Source organism: Lissotriton helveticus, chromosome 7 (assembly GCF_964261635.1).
Source record: "Lissotriton helveticus chromosome 7, aLisHel1.1, whole genome shotgun sequence".
Taxonomy (NCBI): Eukaryota; Metazoa; Chordata; class Amphibia; order Caudata; family Salamandridae; genus Lissotriton; species Lissotriton helveticus.
This window is the reverse complement of record NC_136068.1, coordinates 544,610,474-544,633,659: the sequence shown is the minus strand read 5'-3', so window position 1 is coordinate 544,633,659 and position 23,186 is coordinate 544,610,474. Positions and strand designations below refer to the sequence as shown.

General features: G+C 40.6%; 1 protein-coding gene across 2 annotated transcripts in view; it reads right to left on the bottom strand.

Moving 5' to 3' along the window:
• Positions 1-23,186, bottom strand: part of NIF3L1 (NGG1 interacting factor 3 like 1) — a 138,947-nt gene that overhangs the window by 74,412 nt on the left and 41,349 nt on the right. For both annotated transcript variants that reach the window (XM_078652611.1, XM_078652610.1), the window contains one exon: positions 18,752-19,208. In XM_078652611.1, coding sequence (XP_078508737.1) covers positions 18,752-19,187 — 436 coding nt within the window. In that variant the 5' untranslated portion in view covers positions 19,188-19,208. The remainder of the gene's footprint in view (positions 1-18,751; positions 19,209-23,186) is intronic.

Here is a 23,186-nt window from a genome sequence, read left to right as displayed (position 1 = left end):
TCACTATGTCACCCCAAATATAGGTTGACAGATACCACTGGAGAGGGTGCAAGAAAGAAAGAGCCAGAGTGTCAGCATTGAGTAATAATTTGATAGGTGGGTATCAGCAAAATTACTCTTATAGGCTTAACCTACTTAAACAAGAAGGCCAAAAACTCTTAATCAATTAATGTGTTGTCTACAGGCGCAGCAACATTATTAAATGTATGTGGCAAAGTAACACCACCAAATGCTTGTGGGCCAGACTGGAAAACAGTACCAGCTTTGACAGATACCCATATTTTAAAGGGATATATAAAATCGCCATAAGTAAGTAAATCATGAGATTTGGATGTACTAGCCAATATTATCTCCAGCACGGTGTATAATTCCTTGCTTTTCCCTTGTAGAAAGTCAATGAGTGAATAAGGCTTTGGTGCTACCGACGAGAAGCGTAACGCCAAATAGGAATAAACAAGTCCAGAAAGATTAATACAAGGACTGAAATCCCTAAAATCTCAAGTAAGGGGACCCAATATATTAAATAGTAACCACTAGTAAATTAGTCCACAACTAGAATAAAAACTCTCCTTAGGAAAATATATTGATTATACTTATTTTTCCTTTTTTTAGAAAGAAGCTATCACGTTGGTTTTAAATATTTCGTCTGTCCTGAGGAAGGTGCCACAAATGTAACCTACGCACCGAAACGCGTCGACAAATAGGACTTATTAATTGTTAATGAATTGTATTGTTTTGATTTACTTAATGTGAATATACAAACATTGTTTGAACCAGGTGTGACTCTGAACTAGAAACCGTAATTCGGAATTGTTAGATAGCAGCTATAAGTGTAACAGAGCACCCTTTTTAAATGATTTAAAGTGTGATATAAAGTTTGTGAATATACATGTTTTTCTTTTTTAAAAAAAGTTTTTACAAAAAAATATTTTAAATAAAAAAACTTTGAGAGTAACTAAAAATGATATTCTAGTGTGGCGTACTAATGTTGAAAAACTGCTTAAACCAAAAGTAACACCAAATGAGTCATATGTGTAGGCCTGTTGGTCACTTATTGAAAGACTAATACACAGAAAGGATTTCTTTTTTGTTAAAACTGTTGATACCCGGTCCTTTCTGGTCCCTGGGAAACTCTCTACCTTTTGAGATTGTTCTACAGCTTTTTGAGCTGGAGAGTGGGTGCTGAAATAATTTTAAATATATAAAAAAATGGATACCCTACGTACGTTTGGTTTCTCTGAAGACCAATTCAAACAACTGATTGGTGATTCTTCAAAGACCATAAATTCCATGACACTCACGAAAAATGACGATGAGAGGTGGAATAAACTTTGGAATTTAAAGAAAAAGATGATAAGAACAGAATTACATTCCGAGTTTATAATTCAGTATTGTAGGAAGGGAATTATACCGGTTGGTCTTCAAATCAGAAACGAACCAGGTCTATTTGTCAATAATGAGAAGTTCAAGGAAAGTTGGACATTAATCGCGAACAGATGCAGTCGCGACTGGATGTTGCTTATAATAGAGACCGCACAAGCCATTATCATAATAGAGAGGGAAGAAATTGAGACCCTAGAGAAACAGCTGAATGACAGCACAGCGCTGGAAGATGCGAAGAAAAAACTAGATGAGATCAAGGATGATATTAGTGGATACCAGGAGTACATGATAAATAAAAAAACAAATAAATTGCGGAAAGATATAGCCAATTACAAAATAGAAACTGTGTACCCCTATATCCAAAAAGACTATTATGAGCAACCAGCACCAACACAATACAATGGCAAACACTTCAACTACAATCGAAACAGGTATCACAAAAAGAATGTAACATTCTCCGATACCTCTTACAATAGCTCCGAGTCAGAAGGGGATAATCACCAGGATCAGAGAAACAGATCTGATGAGAGACAGGGAGGCCAGACAACTAGAGAATACCAACCAGTTTTTTTAGGACAAACACAGAGGAGACAACAACGAGGCTTCAGAGCTCGGGGGAGGGGACGTCAGGGCAACCAACAGGCAGGGGGAATGACACGGAGACCGTATATGCGGACCCGCAGCCAGAAGGAATGGGATTAATAGGAGGTAATCCCACACCCCCAGAGTGTAGACAGATAGCAGAGGGAATAGCCCTTAAAGCCCCAATAATCAATCTCTCGAACAAAATACTTAACAAACATGAAACCAGTGTCCTCGAAAAGGGTCTCGGTTTTGATCCCAGCACAACAGGCTGCAGATTTAATATTGAAAGGGACGTAAGGGACCTTTTTAGAAAGATTAGAATTAAGAAGTTCTTTATGGGAAAAGATGGTAGAGAAGTCACAAACAAATCTGGCCTAAAACCACCATCTACATGGACACCCAATATTGGGATGGTCGGATCAGAGGTAGATACTTTTGAAAAAGCAGTAACTAGTGGCCTAGAAAAATTATTAGACACACAGGCTTGGACAGAAAACAACCTATCAAAAGAAGAAAGGATGGCATTAAAGTCCCTGTCATCTTGTGAGGAAATCACGATAAAACCTGGAGACAAGGGTGGGAGTATAGTGGTTTTAACCACCACAGACTATGAGAATAGAATGATGAAACTTTTAAACAATGAGTTACACTATAGACCCAGCAGCGTGAGAGAATGGGACAACTTAAAGAAAAAGGTCCTTGATGTTGTAAACTTTGCCAAAGAGGACAACCTCATATGTGAGGAGGAGTATAGGTTTTTAATAAATGAGAATCCTAAGGTCCCAGCACTATATGGGCTGCCTAAGGTGCACAAAAGTTTGGAGGATCCTCCAATGCGCCCTATAGTGTCTGGGATCGATTCCTTAACTGAGCCCCTCAGTAAATATGTGGATCATTTTATTCAGCCCCTGGTTACGAAATTGCCCTCGTATATCAAGGACACCACCCATATGATCTCAAAAATTGAAGGGAGAGAATTTAATAAGGATGCTCAATGGTTGGTGTGCCTCGATATTGAAGCGCTATATACAAATATCCCACAAGAAGATACTGTAAAAATGATGAGGGATATTTTAGGTAATGAGAATGGCGATTTAACCACGCATGACACTTTTATTATAGAATGTATAGAGATAATCCTAAAAAATAACATCTTTTTATTTAAACAGGATTACCATTGTCAGATCAAGGGCACCAGTATGGGAGCCACATGTGCTCCCAGCCTGGCATGCTTGTATGTCGGTAATTTTGAGACAAAGCACATTTACAATGAGATGTGTCCTTTTTTTGAAAACGTGAAGTGCTGGTCACGCTTCATAGATGACATTTTTTTCATTTGGGAGGGGGAGGAAAACGAGCTAGACACCTTCCTAGACTGGATAAACTGTGGGGATCCAAACCTGAAGTTTACCTCTAACAAAAGCCAAGTGTCAGTAGATTTCTTGGATATTCAGATCCACGAAAAAGAAGGGGTCCTTAATGTGGACTTATTCGTTAAGCCAACTGACCGAAACACGCTCCTTCATCACAAAAGCTATCACCCGAGGTGCCAAAAAGATGGGATACCTTTTAGTCAATTCCTAAGAATAAGGCGGAATTGTAGTGATAGAGCGAGTTATGAAAAACATGCAGCCATCCTAAAAACAAAGCTCGCCCAAAGAGGATACCCAAATCGCTTAATAAAACAGGCATATAAGCGTGCAAAGTATTACAATCGTGACAGTTTATTCGAGGCATCATCCAAACCTAAAAATTGTAATGATCAGATCGTTATGGTAAATGACTATAATGGCTTTAGTAATAAAGTGAAGAATCTGATAAACAAAAATTGGACTATACTAAATAAAGTAGGAATAACACCCATGAGTAAACCCATATACGCATACAGAAGAAACAAGACCATAAGAAATCACTTAGTACACACCTTTAAAGAACCAAAAAGAGGAGGGCAACGAGATGTTGCAAGTAACAACCCCATCAGGGGCAATTTACCGTGTGGTTCTTGCTCGCACTGCAAAAATCTTATCAAAACTGACAAATTAGAAGTGCAGGGCATTACCCATTGGATGAACGAACACGTAAATTGTCGCACTGCTAATGTAGTGTACCTGGTGTTGTGCCCTTGTAACAAATGTTACATTGGTGAGACGGGGCGCGAAATGCGTCTACGACTCACGGAACATCGTTCTGCAGTTAGAAATCACAAAAAGAATGCCCCCCTAGTTGATCATTGGACAGCGCAAAATCACAGTATAGATGATATCAAGTGGTTTATACTGGAAAAGATCAAGATATCAGTAAGAGGGGGAGATTTAAACAAAAAACGCAAACAGAGGGAACAATTCTATATGTCCAAATTCAAGTCATACTATCATGGATTAAATGGACGGGAGGAGTGGGATAGAATGATTCGGTAATCACCCCACAGGACAGTACACCTTTCACCCTGGTACATCTTTACTGAAGTCTGTATAAAATGAAACACATACTATGATATGACTAGGTATCTACTCTAATTGGACCAAAACGAATCATGCACTTGAGTTCCCGCACAGGGAATTTGTGAAATATCACCCCGAGGGTAGAAAGTAGAAAAAAAGAAAAATGGTATTAATCAGGATTAGATGCATCCAAGGTTGTGATAAAAAGCATACAATTAACACTTGTAAAAGGTATTCACGTCTGTCCCTTGTACTCTTTTTGTGCTATTGCAAATTAAGTGTATTGCTGAGTGAATATGGAATGTGCATTGTTTTAACATCACTAGTGGTATTTGTTAAATCACACAAAATGCAAGAAGTAGTATCCATTTGAGAAACGAGGCAAGCGCTGGCATCGAACGTGTAGCTTTAATGTTCTGTCTAGAAAATGATGCATGGACAAAAACGTGTAACTTCGTTCTTTTAAAAAATAAAGGAAAAATATACTCGTGCAAGGGCTAGGTAGAGAAAACAAGATTAGAGGTGAGGCCCCAGATTACCCAAAATATAGAATCCAGTATGTGACACAGAGTAAGTTTGGGCGTCCACAGCGGTCTCGAACTTGAGACCCTGTAGTTCACAACAATCACCATGAACTACTAAAATGGCGCTAACAGATGGGCGCCGAGCACTATAGACACAAAATTATTGGTAAAACAATACTGTGGCGAGAATGTGGCACAGACATAAAGTAAATGCAAGGACATGATGTTCTTGCAAAATTAAACTAATTAAATGACAAATGTCAGATTCGGGAATATGGAGGACTCGAACTCGTGGCCCGGTAGTCAAACAGGGAGAATAAAACTACAAAAATGGCGCTAAATTTTGCCGCGAAATCAAGCAATTGACTTCAATTAACGAGACAATTGCTAACCAATTTAGGATGCGCATGGGTATTTAAGGTGCATGCAATGTGACCAGCTCGATCGGAAGCAGCCAAAGCAGGAAGCGGTCGCAAGCATTTTTCTCTGTGCCGGCAATGAGAAGGTAAGCGTTCTGGTAATGCACAAGCTGACGGGGGCTGTGCTACTCGGGTAGGGGGACGGTAATAGTCCATGCCCCAAAAAAGAATGAAAGAGTAGGCGAATGGTGGGGAACTTTACCGCCAGTGAGAATAATGAACGCACATGGGGCTGTATGTTATGAAAGAGCAGGCGAAGGGTGAGGGACCTGATCCCAGTAATAATAACGAATTATCACGGGGCTTTATGTGAAAAGAGCGAGATATTGGGCGATAATTAAACAGTAGATGCCCATGTCAAGGCGGCAGAAACTAGCAAGAAATGTAATGCGTAGACGTAATGTCAACACGTCTTTGTTCTTGTCTACATCTTAAGATGACCCATTAACCTTTCAGGTAGAGAACAGATCAAAGTAAGATTACCGCTCCAATCAAAAAGTCAAGGCGCTGGTAAAAGAAATACAAGTACTGCACTCTGGACCAATGCTAAACCCTTCATCTAAACAAGGTATGTATGACATACCAACTGCCCCAGAAGCATAGAAGATAGGGTTATTAGAACACGGTGAAAATAATGGAGGTGAAGATACTTAAACACATCACTATGTCACCCCAAATATAGGTTGACAGATACCACTGGAGAGGGTGCAAGAAAGAAAGAGCCAGAGTGTCAGCATTGAGTAATAATTTGATAGGTGGGTATCAGCAAAATTACTCTTATAGGCTTAACCTACTTAAACAAGAAGGCCAAAAACTCTTAATCAATTAATGTGTTGTCTACAGGCGCAGCAACATTATTAAATGTATGTGGCAAAGTAACACCACCAAATGCTTGTGGGCCAGACTGGAAAACAGTACCAGCTTTGACAGATACCCATATTTTAAAGGGATATATAAAATCGCCATAAGTAAGTAAATCATGAGATTTGGATGTACTAGCCAATATTATCTCCAGCACGGTGTATAATTCCTTGCTTTTCCCTTGTAGAAAGTCAATGAGTGAATAAGGCTTTGGTGCTACCGACGAGAAGCGTAACGCCAAATAGGAATAAACAAGTCCAGAAAGATTAATACAAGGACTGAAATCCCTAAAATCTCAAGTAAGGGGACCCAATATATTAAATAGTAACCACTAGTAAATTAGTCCACAACTAGAATAAAAACTCTCCTTAGGAAAATATATTGATTATACTTATTTTTCCTTTTTTTAGAAAGAAGCTATCACGTTGGTTTTAAATATTTCGTCTGTCCTGAGGAAGGTGCCACAAATGTAACCTACGCACCGAAACGCGTCGACAAATAGGACTTATTAATTGTTAATGAATTGTATTGTTTTGATTTACTTAATGTGAATATACAAACATTGTTTGAACCAGGTGTGACTCTGAACTAGAAACCGTAATTCGGAATTGTTAGATAGCAGCTATAAGTGTAACAGAGCACCCTTTTTAAATGATTTAAAGTGTGATATAAAGTTTGTGAATATACATGTTTTTCTTTTTAAAAAAAAGTTTTTACAAAAAAATATTTTAAATAAAAAAACTTTGAGAGTAACTAAAAATGATATTCTAGTGTGGCGTACTAATGTTGAAAAACTGCTTAAACCAAAAGTAACACCAAATGAGTCATATGTGTAGGCCTGTTGGTCACTTATTGAAAGACTAATACACAGAAAGGATTTCTTTTTTGTTAAAACTGTCGATACCCAGTCCTTTCTGGTCCCTGGGAAACTCTCTACCTTTTGAGATTGTAAATACTTAGACTACAGCATTATCAAAGCACAAGTACATTTAACAGATTTACAATTGCATTGTACTTCACACGTATTTGCTATTTTAGTCACGGCAAGATCAAGTGATTTACTCATGGCCACGTAATTTTCAAAGACATGCCAGAGCCCGTTTCAGAGCTAGGTTCTTAAGTTGGGACCTTTGCCACTGGACCGCATGTCCTTTATCTGTGTGCAGATCGGCACTGTTAGGAAAACATAATGGACACAGCCCAAAAGAAGGAAAAAGTAATAGGGGAGATGGAGGTTTCCGTCTTTTTGAAAGACTGAAGGTTAAAACAGGTAATGTAAAAAAATAAACAAAAAATTAAATTAATGAAAACCCATTTTAAATGTATTTTGCTTTAGTATAATCAAAACTAATGATAATGCTAAAAAAAACTTTTTGGAACAGTTGCAATGTTATGCAATAAAAAAACAATGAAACCCTTCGTAGACAGCCAAGTAAATAGTGATTGCATATGAAGCTGTAACAAACCCGACCCCTGTACACCTTGTTGCTGGAACGGAGGCCTCCTAAGTCAAGAAGAAGAGTGACTTATCCCTCAGGTGGTAACAAATCATGGTCTGCTCTCCCACCTGCCAACAAACTGCGTTCCTTCAATACTTTCCGGACCTGCAGATTTAGTATAAATGACTCAGAGGGGCAAGAGTGCGATTACGTGCACATGATCACTACTTTACCCTTTGTGTCTGTATCTTTACTGACTGAACACATTTTGGGCTGTGATGGGGGCCTTTCTTACTAGACATTTCACAAGTTGGAGGCTCCTGACTGGCTGACTCCTCCGTGGCCCAGGGTCCAAGTACAAAGTCCTCTGACAGGAGGTCACAGAGGCCTCCATCGTGTTGTCTCTGGATGTCTTGGTGTCTCTCTCAAGCCTTGACCCGGTTTCTCTGCAGACTGACGGACCTCTATTGATTCTGGTTGCTATAGCCCAGGGTCATGAGTGGTGACATCACACACGTGATGACATCACAATGCCTGTCCTCCCAGAGTCCAGCCCACTGTGTACATCTCAAGCATCGCATTCACAAACTGAAGGAAGATCGAGTTAGGTCAGGATGTTGAAGAGTAAAATATTGCTAGTTATTATGTTAACTGATAATGTTATTAGAAATATTATCTTCAGTATAGTGTAGAATATAATCCCTCCATCAAACCTGTGCAGAATTATTATTTGCTTTGGTATTCCAGCTACAGGAATGCAAACAAGCTGTGTCCCGTTTATAAGTTTGCATTTATTTTGATGAAAAAACTACCAATTCCAATTTTATTTTTTACAGTTCTAAAAATTCGACATTATTTCCAAATGTAGAAAAATATAGTATTTTTTTCCAAGCACAACAAGGGAAAGGCTACCTATGACTTATTTAGTTTATTACACCAATAGTGCGTAGACAAAATACAAATTCGAACTTTATTTACATTTAATTCAAGTTAATTGTACTTTTTACCAAAAGCACTAGCATATTTTTGGAGAATTACACGTGTAAAAGTGGCTTCCTACTCTGGTAATCCCTTAAATCCACACGTTCACTGTACTTTGGAGCAAAACCTGACCTGTAACTTCATTAACAAGCATTTGCAATGCTGTAGGTCTCGCATTTGGTTGAGTTTAAACTATTGGCATTGTAAAGCACAATGCCTTTTATTTATCTGGTTAGATAATTAACACATAAATAAACAGCATTGTCGTTTACAATGCCAATAGCTTAAACTCTTGTAAATGCGAGACCGTTTGCATTTCAAAGAAGCAGCCGCCATTGTCCCGGGCTGCTTAGAAAGTGAAAGCCCGCATGGCGCACTGAATGTTGTAGGAAAGCATGCTGTGCCTGCAGTAGGAGAAACGCATTAAAGAAAATAGTGCTTACAGATTAAATAAGACCTAGGTGCTAGCACAGGTGTCATCGGTGATCGATGTCCAGCTGCCACCTGACCCACTCCTTTGCCTTCTAGGGATTACGCAATGCACTAAACGTAACAAACACTACCTAAAGCTCATTGATCTGGCCTTGGTCCTCTTCAAGCGCTTGATTGCAATGGAACTGGAAAGCCGCCCACCCACCCACGATTAGGAACTCGCTACAGGTGACTCATAAATGAGCTCTAGCAGAGGCAGATGCCATGACACATTATCATAGGGCACAGGTGGAGTAGCCACAATGTTGGGCACTTACGTTCGTATTGAATACGCCAACCCTCCCACCCATTCGGGCAGTGGAACCCGCCACTGGGAGCCAGTTGGATACCTGGACTGGCCCACTGGGACACCCACACATACATGGTTTACGGACACTTAACCGCATGCGTGCTAGCGGTTTTCCCGCTGTGCGCTGCATTTTTCTAAAAGCCGCGTTACATGACGAGCTGAGCTCGTCATCAGCGTACGACAGGCGTACCTCATGACGAGCTGAGCTCGTCTTCAGCGTCGAAGGGGTTAAGGCGGCCGAGTGGACCCTTAAGCGGGAATACATCGGGGTTCTTTCTGCTCCCTTGTTTCCCCTGGAGCACCTGTTAGTTTCCACCCCTCTTGTTGTCACATAATCCTGCCACTCATGTCTCCACGTTTCACGTTAGCTGCTTTCGGAGGCGCCAGCCAGGCTGTTTTTGATGTTATGGACTTCCTGCTCTAAGTTACAATTGATATATTGGCTGCTCTTCTACGAGACACAGTGATTATGGTCCTGTCCTTCCCATTTTTCCTTTCAATTGTTACCATGCTGTGACCCCTACTGCATTATGTGATCTGCTTCCAAACTTTAACTCATGTCAATATACTAGGATGTGTTTGTTGACCTATTACAGGACTATGTTTAGTACTGTATCCTGTACTATATGTGAAGATTCTCGATTAAAAATGCAAACAAAGATATTAAAAAAATGAAAGGAATGAAATTGAATAAATGGACCTTCAGCGGGAACTTGTGTGCTTCCACCTGGGAACCTTGATATTTTAGGAGGAATTATTTAAGAGAAACATAACCAAGCTAACTAAGGAAACTTCCCATTACAATAATGGTGGGAATTCTGCACATTAGCAATAGATACCAATAGATTCAAAGTACCTGATTCAAAACGGCATTGTGTACCTAAGCTGAAATTAGGTAGGCAAACATGTCCATTTGCAAATGTTGGCTCATGTTTAGCATTAACAAAACTTTAATTTACATCAAATGGCATTTACTCACACACAATTTTATATAGTACGCAATCATTTTACATACAAGTGGATCTGCTTCTGTGGTGGTCTGTTGGTAACCCAGTATGGGGATGCCTTCCTAAATAGATGAACACCGAAACATTTGTAAGTTTCTGAGTATTGGTAAACATTTTACAGCTACACTTTCACCTTGGATATAGCGGAGATTTACTCCTGTGAAGGAGTAAGTCCCTATTCTTATTGGGAATTGGGAGGAACATCTGTAAATCGATGGGAGTGTACGAGATGGAGAAAAGACAAAAAGTACAAATGCAGCCTTGGTTTACATTTAACCATGAATAAATGTGTATGCTACATTTACACATGCACATACTCCTGGAAAACTATGATAGTCCTAGCATCCTTGGAGTACTTCTGGCATTTTCAGTAAAATCTAAAAAAAAGTACAAAAGAAATGACTACAAGCACAGACATTAGACAACTTAAGTAAATTGTTGTCTGTAGAGTTCACTATTTATTTTGGCTACTCATACTTAGGTAGTCTCATTCCTCAGACCTTGACAGCCATACTCTGTTGTGCCGTTGCTGTGCGAAAACGCCGCCCGCCCATCTATCGTCACCCCCAGCAGTAGCCCTGCCCATACGTCAAGCGTCCGCACCAGTCGAGTGCCGCGCCAACGCGGACGAAGTGGAAGGAGAGAAGCAAAAGTGGAGAGCTGAGCCGGCTGGTAGCGGCTGTAAAGAGCTGTAAGCGCCAAATGTAATAGCCCACCTTGATTTGGAGCAACGGGGGCACGGGCCTGGGCGCAGAAGCGGCTTTCTCGCACGCACAACAGAGGTAAGTGGTGAGGCGGAGAGGGTCTGTGAAAGCCTCAATGAGATTGTGAGATTGACCACCTGGGACCATTAAGTAAATGGTGGCCGATCTCCCTAAATCCTCATAAGTTATAAGCTTAACTCAGCGTTTGTGGAGCCGGCGTCCCCAGAGGGAGCCCCAAAGAGATTGGGTGATTGTCCGCCTGGGCCCATTGTTTTAACAGTAGCAGATCGCCCTAAACCCTTAACAGGGTAACAGTTTAATCCAGCATTTGTGGAGCCGGTAACCCCTGAGTAAAACACCAGAGATGGCCCCCAAGAAAGCCAAAAACACCCCGGAACATAATTTGAGGTCAAAATTAAACCCAGCAAAATCGGGCATAATGGAAGAAAGCAGAGGGAGCCCAGAGCTGACACCTGTGAAAGGAAGGAAGAAAGGGGCAAAACGGAACACAGCTGTAAATAAAAACCAGAGTAGCTCTGCTTCAAATACAATAAAGGAATTTGTGGGGAAACATTTCAAAAAAGTCTTCCCACCTGCAAAAGATCAAGACATTGAGATAATTGAGTCAACACCGCAAAATGTGAGTCTCGGTAGGGAAGAGAACGGGTAAATCTCCCTACCCTTGGAAGTACATACAACTGAATCCCTAATCCTGGCTAATCAGTCTCTGCAGCTGTTACTGGACCATAGCAGACTAGCGTCACCACGGTTCTCATCTTCACCACGAGGTCTTTTCTCCTATGACCCGGAGATAGGACTCCGGGATAGTCCGATCTCAATAGAGGATACAGGGCGAGAAGAGGAAAGTACATCGAGTAGTAAGTTAAACCAGAGAAGAAGTGAAAAGAAAAGTCCGCCTGAAATTTGGAACGCCAGTCTAGAACAAAGCGCGGAACTGAACTTAACCCCTGAGACAAACCGGGAAATCTTGGCAATGTCCACATCATCAACGTTGGATCTAATGTTAATGCTACAAAGAACCCTTCAAGGACTTCTAGAAGTGACATTGTCAAAAAATTATATCTTAAAAACTCAAAAAATGTATCTAGCTAAAATGGAGGGGGAGTTGCAGGGGATTAGATGCCACGTGCCATCTATGGTAAGACAAATCCCAGACCCCGACCCTCAGCCCCGGGTAGAGGTACAGGTGGAAACTGCCGAACCACCCAAAGAAAGCCATGAGGTGTATATCTCAAAGTGGCCAATGAGGGTAATAAGAAGAGGAGAGACAACCAGAAGTGGGCAAACAAATAGAGCGAGGTGTGTAGGAAGGAAATCACAAAAAAAGGGAGTGAAACGATAGAGAAAGGCCCAGGGGTGGAGCCCTATGAATCAAAGTTACCCAACCCCTCTATGAGTACAATAAAGAAGAAAACCTCAAAAAAGTAGGAAAAAAATGCATACTTACATAACATCTCAGGCCCACAGAAGAATCACACTATGAATAAAATAAAATCACAGCCCATGGAGCCTGGGAGACAGCCAGTTTGTGTCTATGGAGGAAGTTTCCAACAATGGATCACCCGGGAGGTGCGAGGTAGCAGACCTAACACTCAGATAAATAAGGCCTATACGACACAACTCCCGACACTAAACGGGGTAACGAAAGAGGGGAGAGAGAATATGTGGCTATACTTTGAACCAATCCCATTAAGGAAAGAGGTTAAGAAGTTAGGAAAGAGATTGCCCCTAAATAGGTCACAACTTCTGCAAGGGTTTGCCAAATGCCATAATCTGAAAGATATAGGATCAAATGACCTAAAACAAGTGGGTTTTAGGCAAAATAAAGAAGGGAAGGATGTGACCAGAGTAATGATGTACTCGAATCTGGTAAAGAGTATGATTGAGAAAGCAGCAAGTGAGCTACAGAAAGAGGGAATACGGCTATTAGCCAAAGAGGATGTACTATTAGAAGTAGAAGGGAAGGAGTGGCAAGGAAAACATTTCCTAAGGTGTCATGCAGGATTAAGAAAGAGACAGGTAAGGATAAGTGACCCAAAAGAAGATGAAGGAGCCCCCCTGGGAAATATTAAAATAGTAGCAAATAATTCAAATGCGGAAAATTGGTGGGGAAACTGGAGCAAGGATATAGGCCACGAAGGTCCCTCAAATAGAGTCTCTGAGGGGCATGGGGAGGAAGGCTGGCTAGATGACGTTGAATAGGTAAAGGGTAGGTCACATAGCATAAGAATAGCCTCCTGGAATATAAATGGCCTTGGAGATATAGCTAAACAAAGAAACATAAGGGAATTAGGAGAAAATACTGAGATTATGTGTATCCAGGAGACTTGGCTATGTGGCAAGACCCCGACATTCGACGGCTTCTGCCAGCTAAACCGATTAGCAAAGAAACATAGATTTGGCCGCCCAGCGGGGGGAATAATGACTCTGGTGTCAACTAAAATAGTGAAGAAGGTGATTGAAATAACTGTAAAGCGTAAATGGCTGCTAGCTTGTAGGATAATGCTATCTGATTTTGAAAAAATGAATATGGTAATGCTTATAAATGTATATATGCAATGGGGTACCACAGAGGAATATGCAGCAGAAATGGGGTATTTTAAAGAAGATATGGATACAATTTGCGAAATGTATGGCATGGATTTGATTATGTTAAAGGGTGATTTTAATCATAAATTACACCCCAAGAAAGTAGACTGCTGGTTTCAAGAAGTATTAGAGGCCTACGATATAACACAAGCAACTTTCCCAGAATGTATAACAACTGTTGAGGACATCCAGTTGGGAAACTTTTTGGGGACTAAAAACTTATTTTGCCTAAATGGATCCTCCTTAGATTGCCCAGCAAAGAAAACGTTTAAGTTAGGTTCCCAAAACTGCCCAATCGATTATGTTTTCACGACCCCCTGGATCTTCCAACTAATTAAAGGGTTTATGATTTCAAATAGAGAAGGGAGTGACCATAACATTCTAGATCTGGAGCTCCCTGATGCACATTTGAACCCCCGTACCCAAGTTATTGAACAACATGCGGAATACATCAGGCGGTGCACAACTAGGTTAACAGAAGAATATGTGACCAGGAAAGTAAAGTTACAACAGAACTTAGAACTGGGCACAGTAAGTGACCAGGGTTTAGATTGGTACGTGGGAAAAATTGAGGAAGTGGTCCAAACCCCTAGTGATGGATTGAGAAAAGGTAAAATAAATGACAAATTGAACCATTCAAAGCCGGAGTTACAAGGACGGTGGTTCACAAAGGAATGTCTGGAAAAGAGAGAAGTGAGGAGAATGGCACGTCGCCAATTCATAAAGGGTGTGCAGGGTAGTGGAAATGCCCTTGTGATTCTAAAAAGAGAATATAATATGTTAATTAGGAGGGCAAAAACAGAATATAAAGAAGGCTGTTGGTTAAAATTACTTGAGACAATTGAGTCAAGGAACCTACGCCAGTTCTGGAAACTAGTTCATTCGGCAGGGGATCGCCAGATGGCCGCAATGAACTGTGTAGTGGAAGAAGCAGCCTGGGAGGAATATTTGCAGGACTTGTATAGTCCCGGGAAAAACCGAGAAGAGAATCAGCATCCAGATTGGACCGGTCTGGTAGAAGATATAAAACACGACTTTTCGGTCTCTGAAGTGAAAAGCACAATAAAGTGCCTGAATTTAACAAGAGCAGCGGGCCCAGATAACCTCCCTGCCCTGATAATTAAAACTCAGACGGACTGGTGGGCTGAATTTTTTGCCAACATCTTCTGAGTTATTTTAGATACTGGGAGGTTCCCTAACAACTGGAAAGGGGCAATAATAAGGCCCATACATAAGAAAGGTGATATGCATACCCCAAAAAACTATAGATGAATCAATTTGTTAGATATCGGGGAGAAATAATTTGCAAAAATAGTGTTAGGCAAACTAAAAAATTGGGTAGAACAGAATTTAATTGTCCCAGTAGAACAGGCGGGATTTAAAGAAGGGCACTCCACTGTAGACCATTGCTATGCCCTCTGGGCACTTGCCCGGAAGTCGATAGAACAAAAGGGGAAAATGTACTGTTGCTTCGTCGACTTCCGGGCGGCCTTTGATTTGGTGGACCGCAGGAGCTTATGGGAGTGCTTGATTAAATATGATATCCCAGTAGGCCTACTGGCCATTCAAAAAGAATTACACAGAGGAAACTGGGCACAAGTAATTAAGGACACTCAAGGGGCACTGACAAAGAGAATAGCCATAGGAAATGGGCTAAGACAAGGGCTGCATCCTGGGCCCCCTCCTCTTTTTAATTTTTTTAGCAGACCTACCAGCAGCACTGGAAGTAGAAAGAAGCGCAAGCCCCAGAATGAGATGTAGGAAAGTAGCAAGCCTGCTATATGCGGACTACCTAGTGATAATTGATCAGACGAAGCTAGGGCTACAGAGAAAATTAAATGCTTTTAGAGACTACTGTGAGGCCAAACTTTTATTGATAAATATGGACAAAACGAAGATTCTATGTTTTGGTAAAAGGTCCAAAAGTTTTAGCTGGTATCTAGGTCAAACAAAATTGGAAATTGTAAAGGAATATAAATACCTAGGCCTATCGTTTGAAAGCTCCTTAAAATGGGGTACACACTTGGAAGCCCAAAAAGCAAAAGCGTCGTCCTCCATCTGTGGACTGAAAAAATTTAATAAAGATTATGGGGACATGTCACATAAACCAATGTTAAATGCTCATGAAGCTATGATCCCGCCCCAAGTATTGTATGGGGTAGAAGTTCTCCATTTAAGTGGCAAAGGAGGGTGGGATCGGGAGGAAGGTAAGGCCCTAAAAATGCTAGTGTCCCTACCTAATTCAGCCATGATACAGGCAATTAGATTAGAGACAGGAACAATAGCATGGAATAGTCAGGCCCAAATGGCCCTGGCAAGATTTTGGAAACGTCAAACCCAAGGGGGCGCGCAGAAGGTTTCACATTGGTGCATTGAGGAAATCCGGCATAGCAGCCTAAAATGGGCAAAGGAAGCGAGAAGGAAAATAAATGCGATAACTGAGAGTCTAAAGTTGAGAGCAAACTAGAATCCCTTAGATGTAGCTTTTACCAAGAGTTTACTTAGGGCCCAATGTATGGAGCAATCAAGGAATCAGGACCTAGAATACTTGAGAAAGCAAAAAAATCGGTCCAATGCATGATAAAAGCGTGGGAAAATGATGCTTGGTACCCGTATCTAGAAACTCTGCCAAACCACAGACTTAGATGCGAAATCTTGAAGATATGAATTGGCACTAACCCATGGCTAATGGAGGGGAAACTAAAGGCAGAAATGCTATATCCCGACGGATTACGCAAATGCGGCTGGGGGCAAAGTCTGAAATATTGCACATATTGTTAGATTGCCTTATGGTTTTAGAGGTGAGAAAACAGTTTTTACAGCCACTATTTGTAAAATACGGAATAAGGTCACGATCTCAAGCCATTGCGTTACTGATAGAAATGAAAAATCTGGATATCTCAATTGCACTAGGAAATTATATGAGAGGTGTAAACTGTTTTGCTAGGGAAAAACTTAAGCAAGGACAGTGATTCATTTATCTCAAACCCACTCATTCAGTAGATAAAGGCTTAAGACCAAAGAGAACTATAGACCAAATGGTTTTAATGTATTGCTGCTAAGGAGAAATGATGTGGGTAAAGTACCTTTTAATCTTAGGATCTATGTTATCATTGTTTATTATGTTTTTATGAGGTTTTAAACTTTTTAACTGAGTCTATAAAATTGGAAATATAGAGGCTGCTAGGGGCGATGGTAGATACGGTTTTATTACAGATGTATTAAGCAAAGCTGTCCGCAAAGTAATTGTGTCATTATAAATATTAATGTGTTTCTTCTTCTTGTTGTCTGGTATTGTATAGTTTTATGTATTTATAAGATCTTTGGAGTTTAAAGACTATGGTCTAAATAAACAGAGTTCTCTCTCTCTCTCTCTCTAGGTAGTCATACTGTACACATGTATTATCCACAAAGGCATTACATACTTGCATATATGCAAAACGCTTGGGTAATTCATCCTTACATTGTAGACGTGATCTGTTACTAGACTTTCTCAGTGTTGCCCAAAGTCAGTAGTGGCAATGAAAATGATATGCAAATTAGATCACCACACATGAAGCAGTAACTTTTTGGGTGTCCATGAACATGCCATCCATGAACTTCCTACATGTATCTCAGCATCCATCTTGAAGCCAGCTGGGATCTGGTGTAAGTAATGAAGAAAGTCTGCAAAAGAATACACGTGAGCCTAGTTTTGCAGAAGGTTTCTAAGGGTATGATTAAAAAAATGTAATAAAGAAACCAATACTGTTCGAAAATATAAATTATACCACCCTATTCATAATCATATGCACATGGAATGAATGCACTGCTTACATTAAACACCTGTAAAACTATATAATAAAATATACTACATAAAATGTAAAATTAGCAAATTAGACAGAAGCTATGGATATGTACATAAAAAATGCCCATTTATGCAAATAAATTATGAAAAATGTAGGCAACGTCACTCTGATTTTTCTAAAGAGAGGCCTGACCATTAAAGCTCATTTTGAAAAACTCATACAGGCCTGCCCTCCAAAGGTGTTTGTCCTCAAAAAAGAAGTTTATATTTAGATGCACAACCCGCTTCTTGTCCAGAATAGTCACTGCATTGCCGAAAGACAAGCAGGTTTCCGGCTCCATGTTAATAATGAGGACTGCATCATCTAGTAGAGTTTCAGTATCCGGAAGCTGTGGTTTGCTAACTCTATGCTCAAATTTCTGACTTGTTGAAATCAATACTTATATTCCAGACTAACACAAGGAAATCAAATCACAGCATTAAATGTGTTAAGATATCTTCTAGCTACATGTAGACTTCACCTAGGAATCTGGCCATTTATTTGCTAGAGCGAACATTTGCTTGTGTCATTTCAAATCACATTACAAATCTGGGATTTCTGTGCTTTAAAACTGTGGCCAAATGGGATTTCCAAGGTATAGCCTTTGATGATGAATAATATCAATACCCCTCCTGGGGTTCACCAGATGTGTAGGTGGCTCCAATATGGCTGCTTCCCTTCAAGACAGTGTCAAGCTTGCATCTGAGTGTCTGCCTTGTCCCTACTCATACCTCCTGCCTCCCTGCACAAACCAGTGTAGCAGAACTTGTTGCACGATTGGTTTGGATCAGCAAATTGCACAATAGAGCAGAGAGAAGCTCTTGTGTTTACCCCACCAGTTTGAGGAAAATCACGCAGGTTAGCCAGAGACCTCCGCGAATTAAAAAGTCTACCAAGGAACAGGCCAAGCTATCGCCTAAAACAAAAGGATGCTCTCTGAGCCTATGCCGCCCCCATAAAGAGTGGGGGGTTGCCCTCATGCAAGTGGACACCCATAAACATGGGGTGTAGAAGCACTCCCAAAACTTCTATCAAATATTTGATAAGAGTGGGATACAGGAACAACCCCTGGAAAGCTCAGCAGTGGATTGGGTATAGACGGGAATTGACTTTGCCCAAATTTCACAAATAGAAATCTACTGGCCACAAGCGATTATATGCAAATTGATATGAAAGTAAACCAACTCACCCAGTCCTTTTGCTAGCCAGTCATTTACTCCATTTGGGGTGGCATCATAAGCAGTGTGTGGAGAGTAAATGGCCACTCTGTTCTCCAGGGCCTGAATCACCAACCGCTCCTTCCAAGACTTCCAGGTGATCCGTTTAAGAGGTCGAAAGATTGGTGGGTGGTAAGACAGGATCAGATTTGCCTTGCAGTGCAGTGCTTCTTCCATCACTTCCTCAGTCAAATCATTGGTTAGAAATAGTGTGCCTACGGAATGGGGAGGACTTGGTTCAACTAAAAGACCCACATTATCCCAGCTCTCGGCCAATGACAGAGAGGCAAAATCATTCAATGAGGAGACCAGGGCCTTCAGATCCATTAAGGCACGTGAAGAGGTACTCAACAGGGACCGGGTGTGCAGGAAAACCTGAGGACCTCTGCTCAAACACAACCGCAGCATGCAGTAAGTACGTAAGGACTCCTAGAAAAAAAGGGGGAAAAACAACTGCATAAGGTAATGCAAAGAAAGCAATGTTGCTTCTTGCTCAAAGGATGAATAGTTCTTTTTTTAAATGTACACTGCATTTAACAAGAAACATCTACTAAAATAGTATGTGAAGATTAACAAGTTTGATTAGGTGTTGAAAGGAAATTTGGACAAAACAAGTATGCTGTAATGTGAAGATTAACAAATAAGATTACACAATAAAAGAAAATTGGCCAAAACACATATGAAGCAAATAAAAGTAAATATGATTTTTATTGGTACAAAGAAAGGTACTGGCTATGAATTACTTTACACTAAAAAATCAACTTAAAAAAACAAGGATAACCATAAACAAACCATAAACAAGCATTAGCAAAACGAATTGGTCTTGCTTTTCCTATGCATGCAATTGCAAAGCTGATAGGCCTAGATTCTTGTAATAGAATGAAAATACCATAAGGAAACAAACTCCTGGGTTGCAGCAGTTGGGAGCAGGAAACCTTTGTTGAATAAAGTGCATTAACAGAGTCATTCTGTATCTGCACAACAGTTTGTGTTGAAAGTAGTACACTTAAAAGGAATAAATGCAAAATATTGCATAGAAGATACTTTTGATAATCTGGCAGCATTTTCGGTGTAAATCTAACAAAAGATTCTTGGTGTACACATCTTTATGAAAAATAAAGTTGAAAGTCAAACAACGTTATCAAGACAGCTAAGTTAAAAGCATTAACCCAAAATGGTGAATAATTAATTAATAGCCTTAGCTTGCCATAAAGACGAACAGGGTGCACTTCCTAAACAAAAAAGCCTTACCTCAGCAATTATTGTCATCATATTAGTAAAATAAATACAACAGAGAGCATGCACTCACTCTGAATTACAAGCTTCAAGTCATGGCGCTTGTGCAGTCTAATAAAAAAGACCTCTTGGGCGCCATCAATAATGGTAGCACAAATGCAACCGAGTAAGAGTCCGCAAAATGCCATGGCCTTGATTTGCAGCACGTCCAAGCATTAACAAACCATGAAAACTCATGAAACCAAAGACTGAAGTTGGCTTGCCCACCGTCCTCCTCTCAGTACTACTGCGTGCTGATATTGGTAGCATGAGATCCCAAAACATAGTGAGATCTAAAAAACAATGATAAACAGAAAGGAAAGAGCACAGACCAAGTGAAGGGCACTTTGTTTTTAGGCATAAGTGCAATAGGGCACCACCAATATTCCCATGAGAACCTGCATATAAACAAGATTGTGAAAACAGTGGTTTAAGATATATGGTAATATATATATATATATATATATACACACACACACATATATACACACATATACATGTTTACATAGGATAGTCCCAAAACAAGTGCTAAAAAAGGCAACCAATGTAATTGAAAATCTTGTTTTTAAAAGATAAATCACAAGGATCAAGCATAGCGCATCACAGTCTGCAAAATGAATTGCTTGTATTCAAGTGTACACACAACATTAATGCGTATGAAAGGGCCAGGCCCATTAGTTATATCCCTGTTCTAGAGACACAAACCGATGGTTCTTTTTCGTGGCATGAAAGTGTAAAGGGGATAAAATCGTTTGTCCACAACCAATTAGCCAGTTACTTTCTTTGATACATAACTCACACACCACTAGGTAAGGTTAGTTTATTACAAAGTCAAAAATAACTGGACATAGGGGTAGGCCTGGTGTTGCCATCAGAAGACTGCCAACATGGCAAGACGTTGCGTCTTGGGACGGGTCTGCGGGAGCTCCGTTCTGACGGCTGTCTAGGAGGAACATGGCGGCGGGCTGACAACGGCTGCGGGAGCTCCGTTCTGACCAGGAGATGCCTCGTTATGTCTGTGCCCCTTAGAAGCTGGATTATATCTCAAGAAGCGGTGAGAGTGCGGAAAATATGCACTTTTTGCAGCTATAGCCCTATTCTTATACATTTTTGCAATTGTTTTTGTTCTTGCCAAGATATCTCAGAGATAACTAAAATAAATCTAACAAGAGTATATAAGGATGTCTCCGGTCTCTTGCAACGATGGTCAGGCCTCCCGTTAAATATATTTGGGAGGGTGAACCTAATAAAAATGATCATCTTACCTAAAATCACCTTCCTCTTCAATTCAATCCCATTAATTTTCAACCCATCTGATATAGCCAAAGTACAGGGGAAAATTGGTTCCTTTATTTGGAACACCAAGACATCAAGAATCTCATGGAAAAAACTAAGGAGAAACCTAAAAACAGGAGGGTTGGCTCTCCCGGACCTACTTATTTATTGTCACTCTTTCCATTTCACAAAATTCAGACTCTTGGCTGACAAGGCGGATGCATCCTCCTTAGGACTCTTGTTTCAGGCACTACTACACTACATGGTATCCCACAAGGGCAAGAATCCTTCCTTTTTAAATATGGCGATCCAAGGTTCTATAAAAAGGTGAGGCTAAAGATCTTGGGTGCGGCCCTAAAAAATTGGCTATTTATTTGGAAAAGGATGGGAATTCCATTCTATGCACCCCAGGCCCCCATATGGGACTCTCCAGGGACGCCAGATTGCCTCAATGATCAGCTGTCACGGCCCCTTAAATCAGCAGGATTAACATGCTGGCGTGATTTGCAAAAGAATTCACAGCTTATGGACTGGGAATCTCTGTCTAGTCTGACTGACGGGACTCTTACCAGGTTCAAGTATTATCAGCTGTCAGGATGGTGGGCAACTATACCTTGGGATTTTGATACATCCAATCCAAAGTTTGACTCAATATCTAGGAAGGGTGGGTGGAAAAAAGAGCTATCCTTTTGGTACTGGGCCATGATTGAGGCAGAGGGAGTGACAGAACCTGAACTCCAAAGATTGTGGGGTAACTTTCGGGGTCTAAATTTTAACAACATAAGGGACCTCTGGGGGTACTCCTTTAGTATGTTGAAGGCAGTTGTTAAACCAGCTCCCCTTAAAAGAAATCATCTATTTACTATGTATAGAGCATATATATCACCAAAAAAACTAGTAAAAATTACGGGCCTAGAACATCACTGCCCAAGGTGTAAACAATTGGCCGCTGATGACTTTCACATGTTTGTAGATTGCCCGATGATAACAAGCTATTGGTCTAAAATACGGGTTTTTCTGGTTGAGGTACTACATATACAACTGGTGGTCACCCTGGGGATGATTCTGTTCGGGGTAGGCACAGATTATCATCCCAATGATATGGTGTCCAAATTAATTTTTTACGTTATCATCCTGGCAAGACGAGAAATATGTAGGGCCTGGAAAGATGCGAATGCCCCCACTTATACAGAGTGCTTGAAACATATCATTTTCACAAGTCAGTCTGATATAGCTTGTGATAGTACAAGCTATGGTAAGGTTTGGGCGGCCCTTGTGGCGTGGCGGAACAGATGAAGGTATTCCAATGATTTCACCTGGGCACTGTTGGTTCTTTGCCTCCAAATCATCACAGGGTCATCAGGATAGTGTGAAATGGAGTGGATTAAGAAAACAGTTGCTGCTAGAGGGGCTCATCCCTTCTCTCTCTCCACTGGTCTCAAACAACGGAGCCGGAACACCCTGAGTAGAGGAGAGGGGTCGGGATTCTCCATCTAGAACGCCCATATTGGTATATGAGGAATACAAAAAAAATACTAATAACTGGACATAGAGACACCTCAGCACAAGGGTGTAGAAATACAAAGTAATTAGCATGAAGCCAAATCTATGCATCTAAGTTAGATGGTGCAGCATGAACAGAACTATTAATTCAAGAAGTAGGATACAGAAAATCAGAAAGCATGATTCAAAGTTCCCCTGCATCGAAGGTTGATGAGTAAAAAGCATTAATTCTATCTCTATGCTAAGAGTACACACCTACATATGCATTTTCAATAGAAGGGAAAAAAGGCGTCAGTGCGTCAAGTTTTTCTAAGAAGTCTCTGCAGCATCCATGGGGCAAGTAGAATAAAGCCA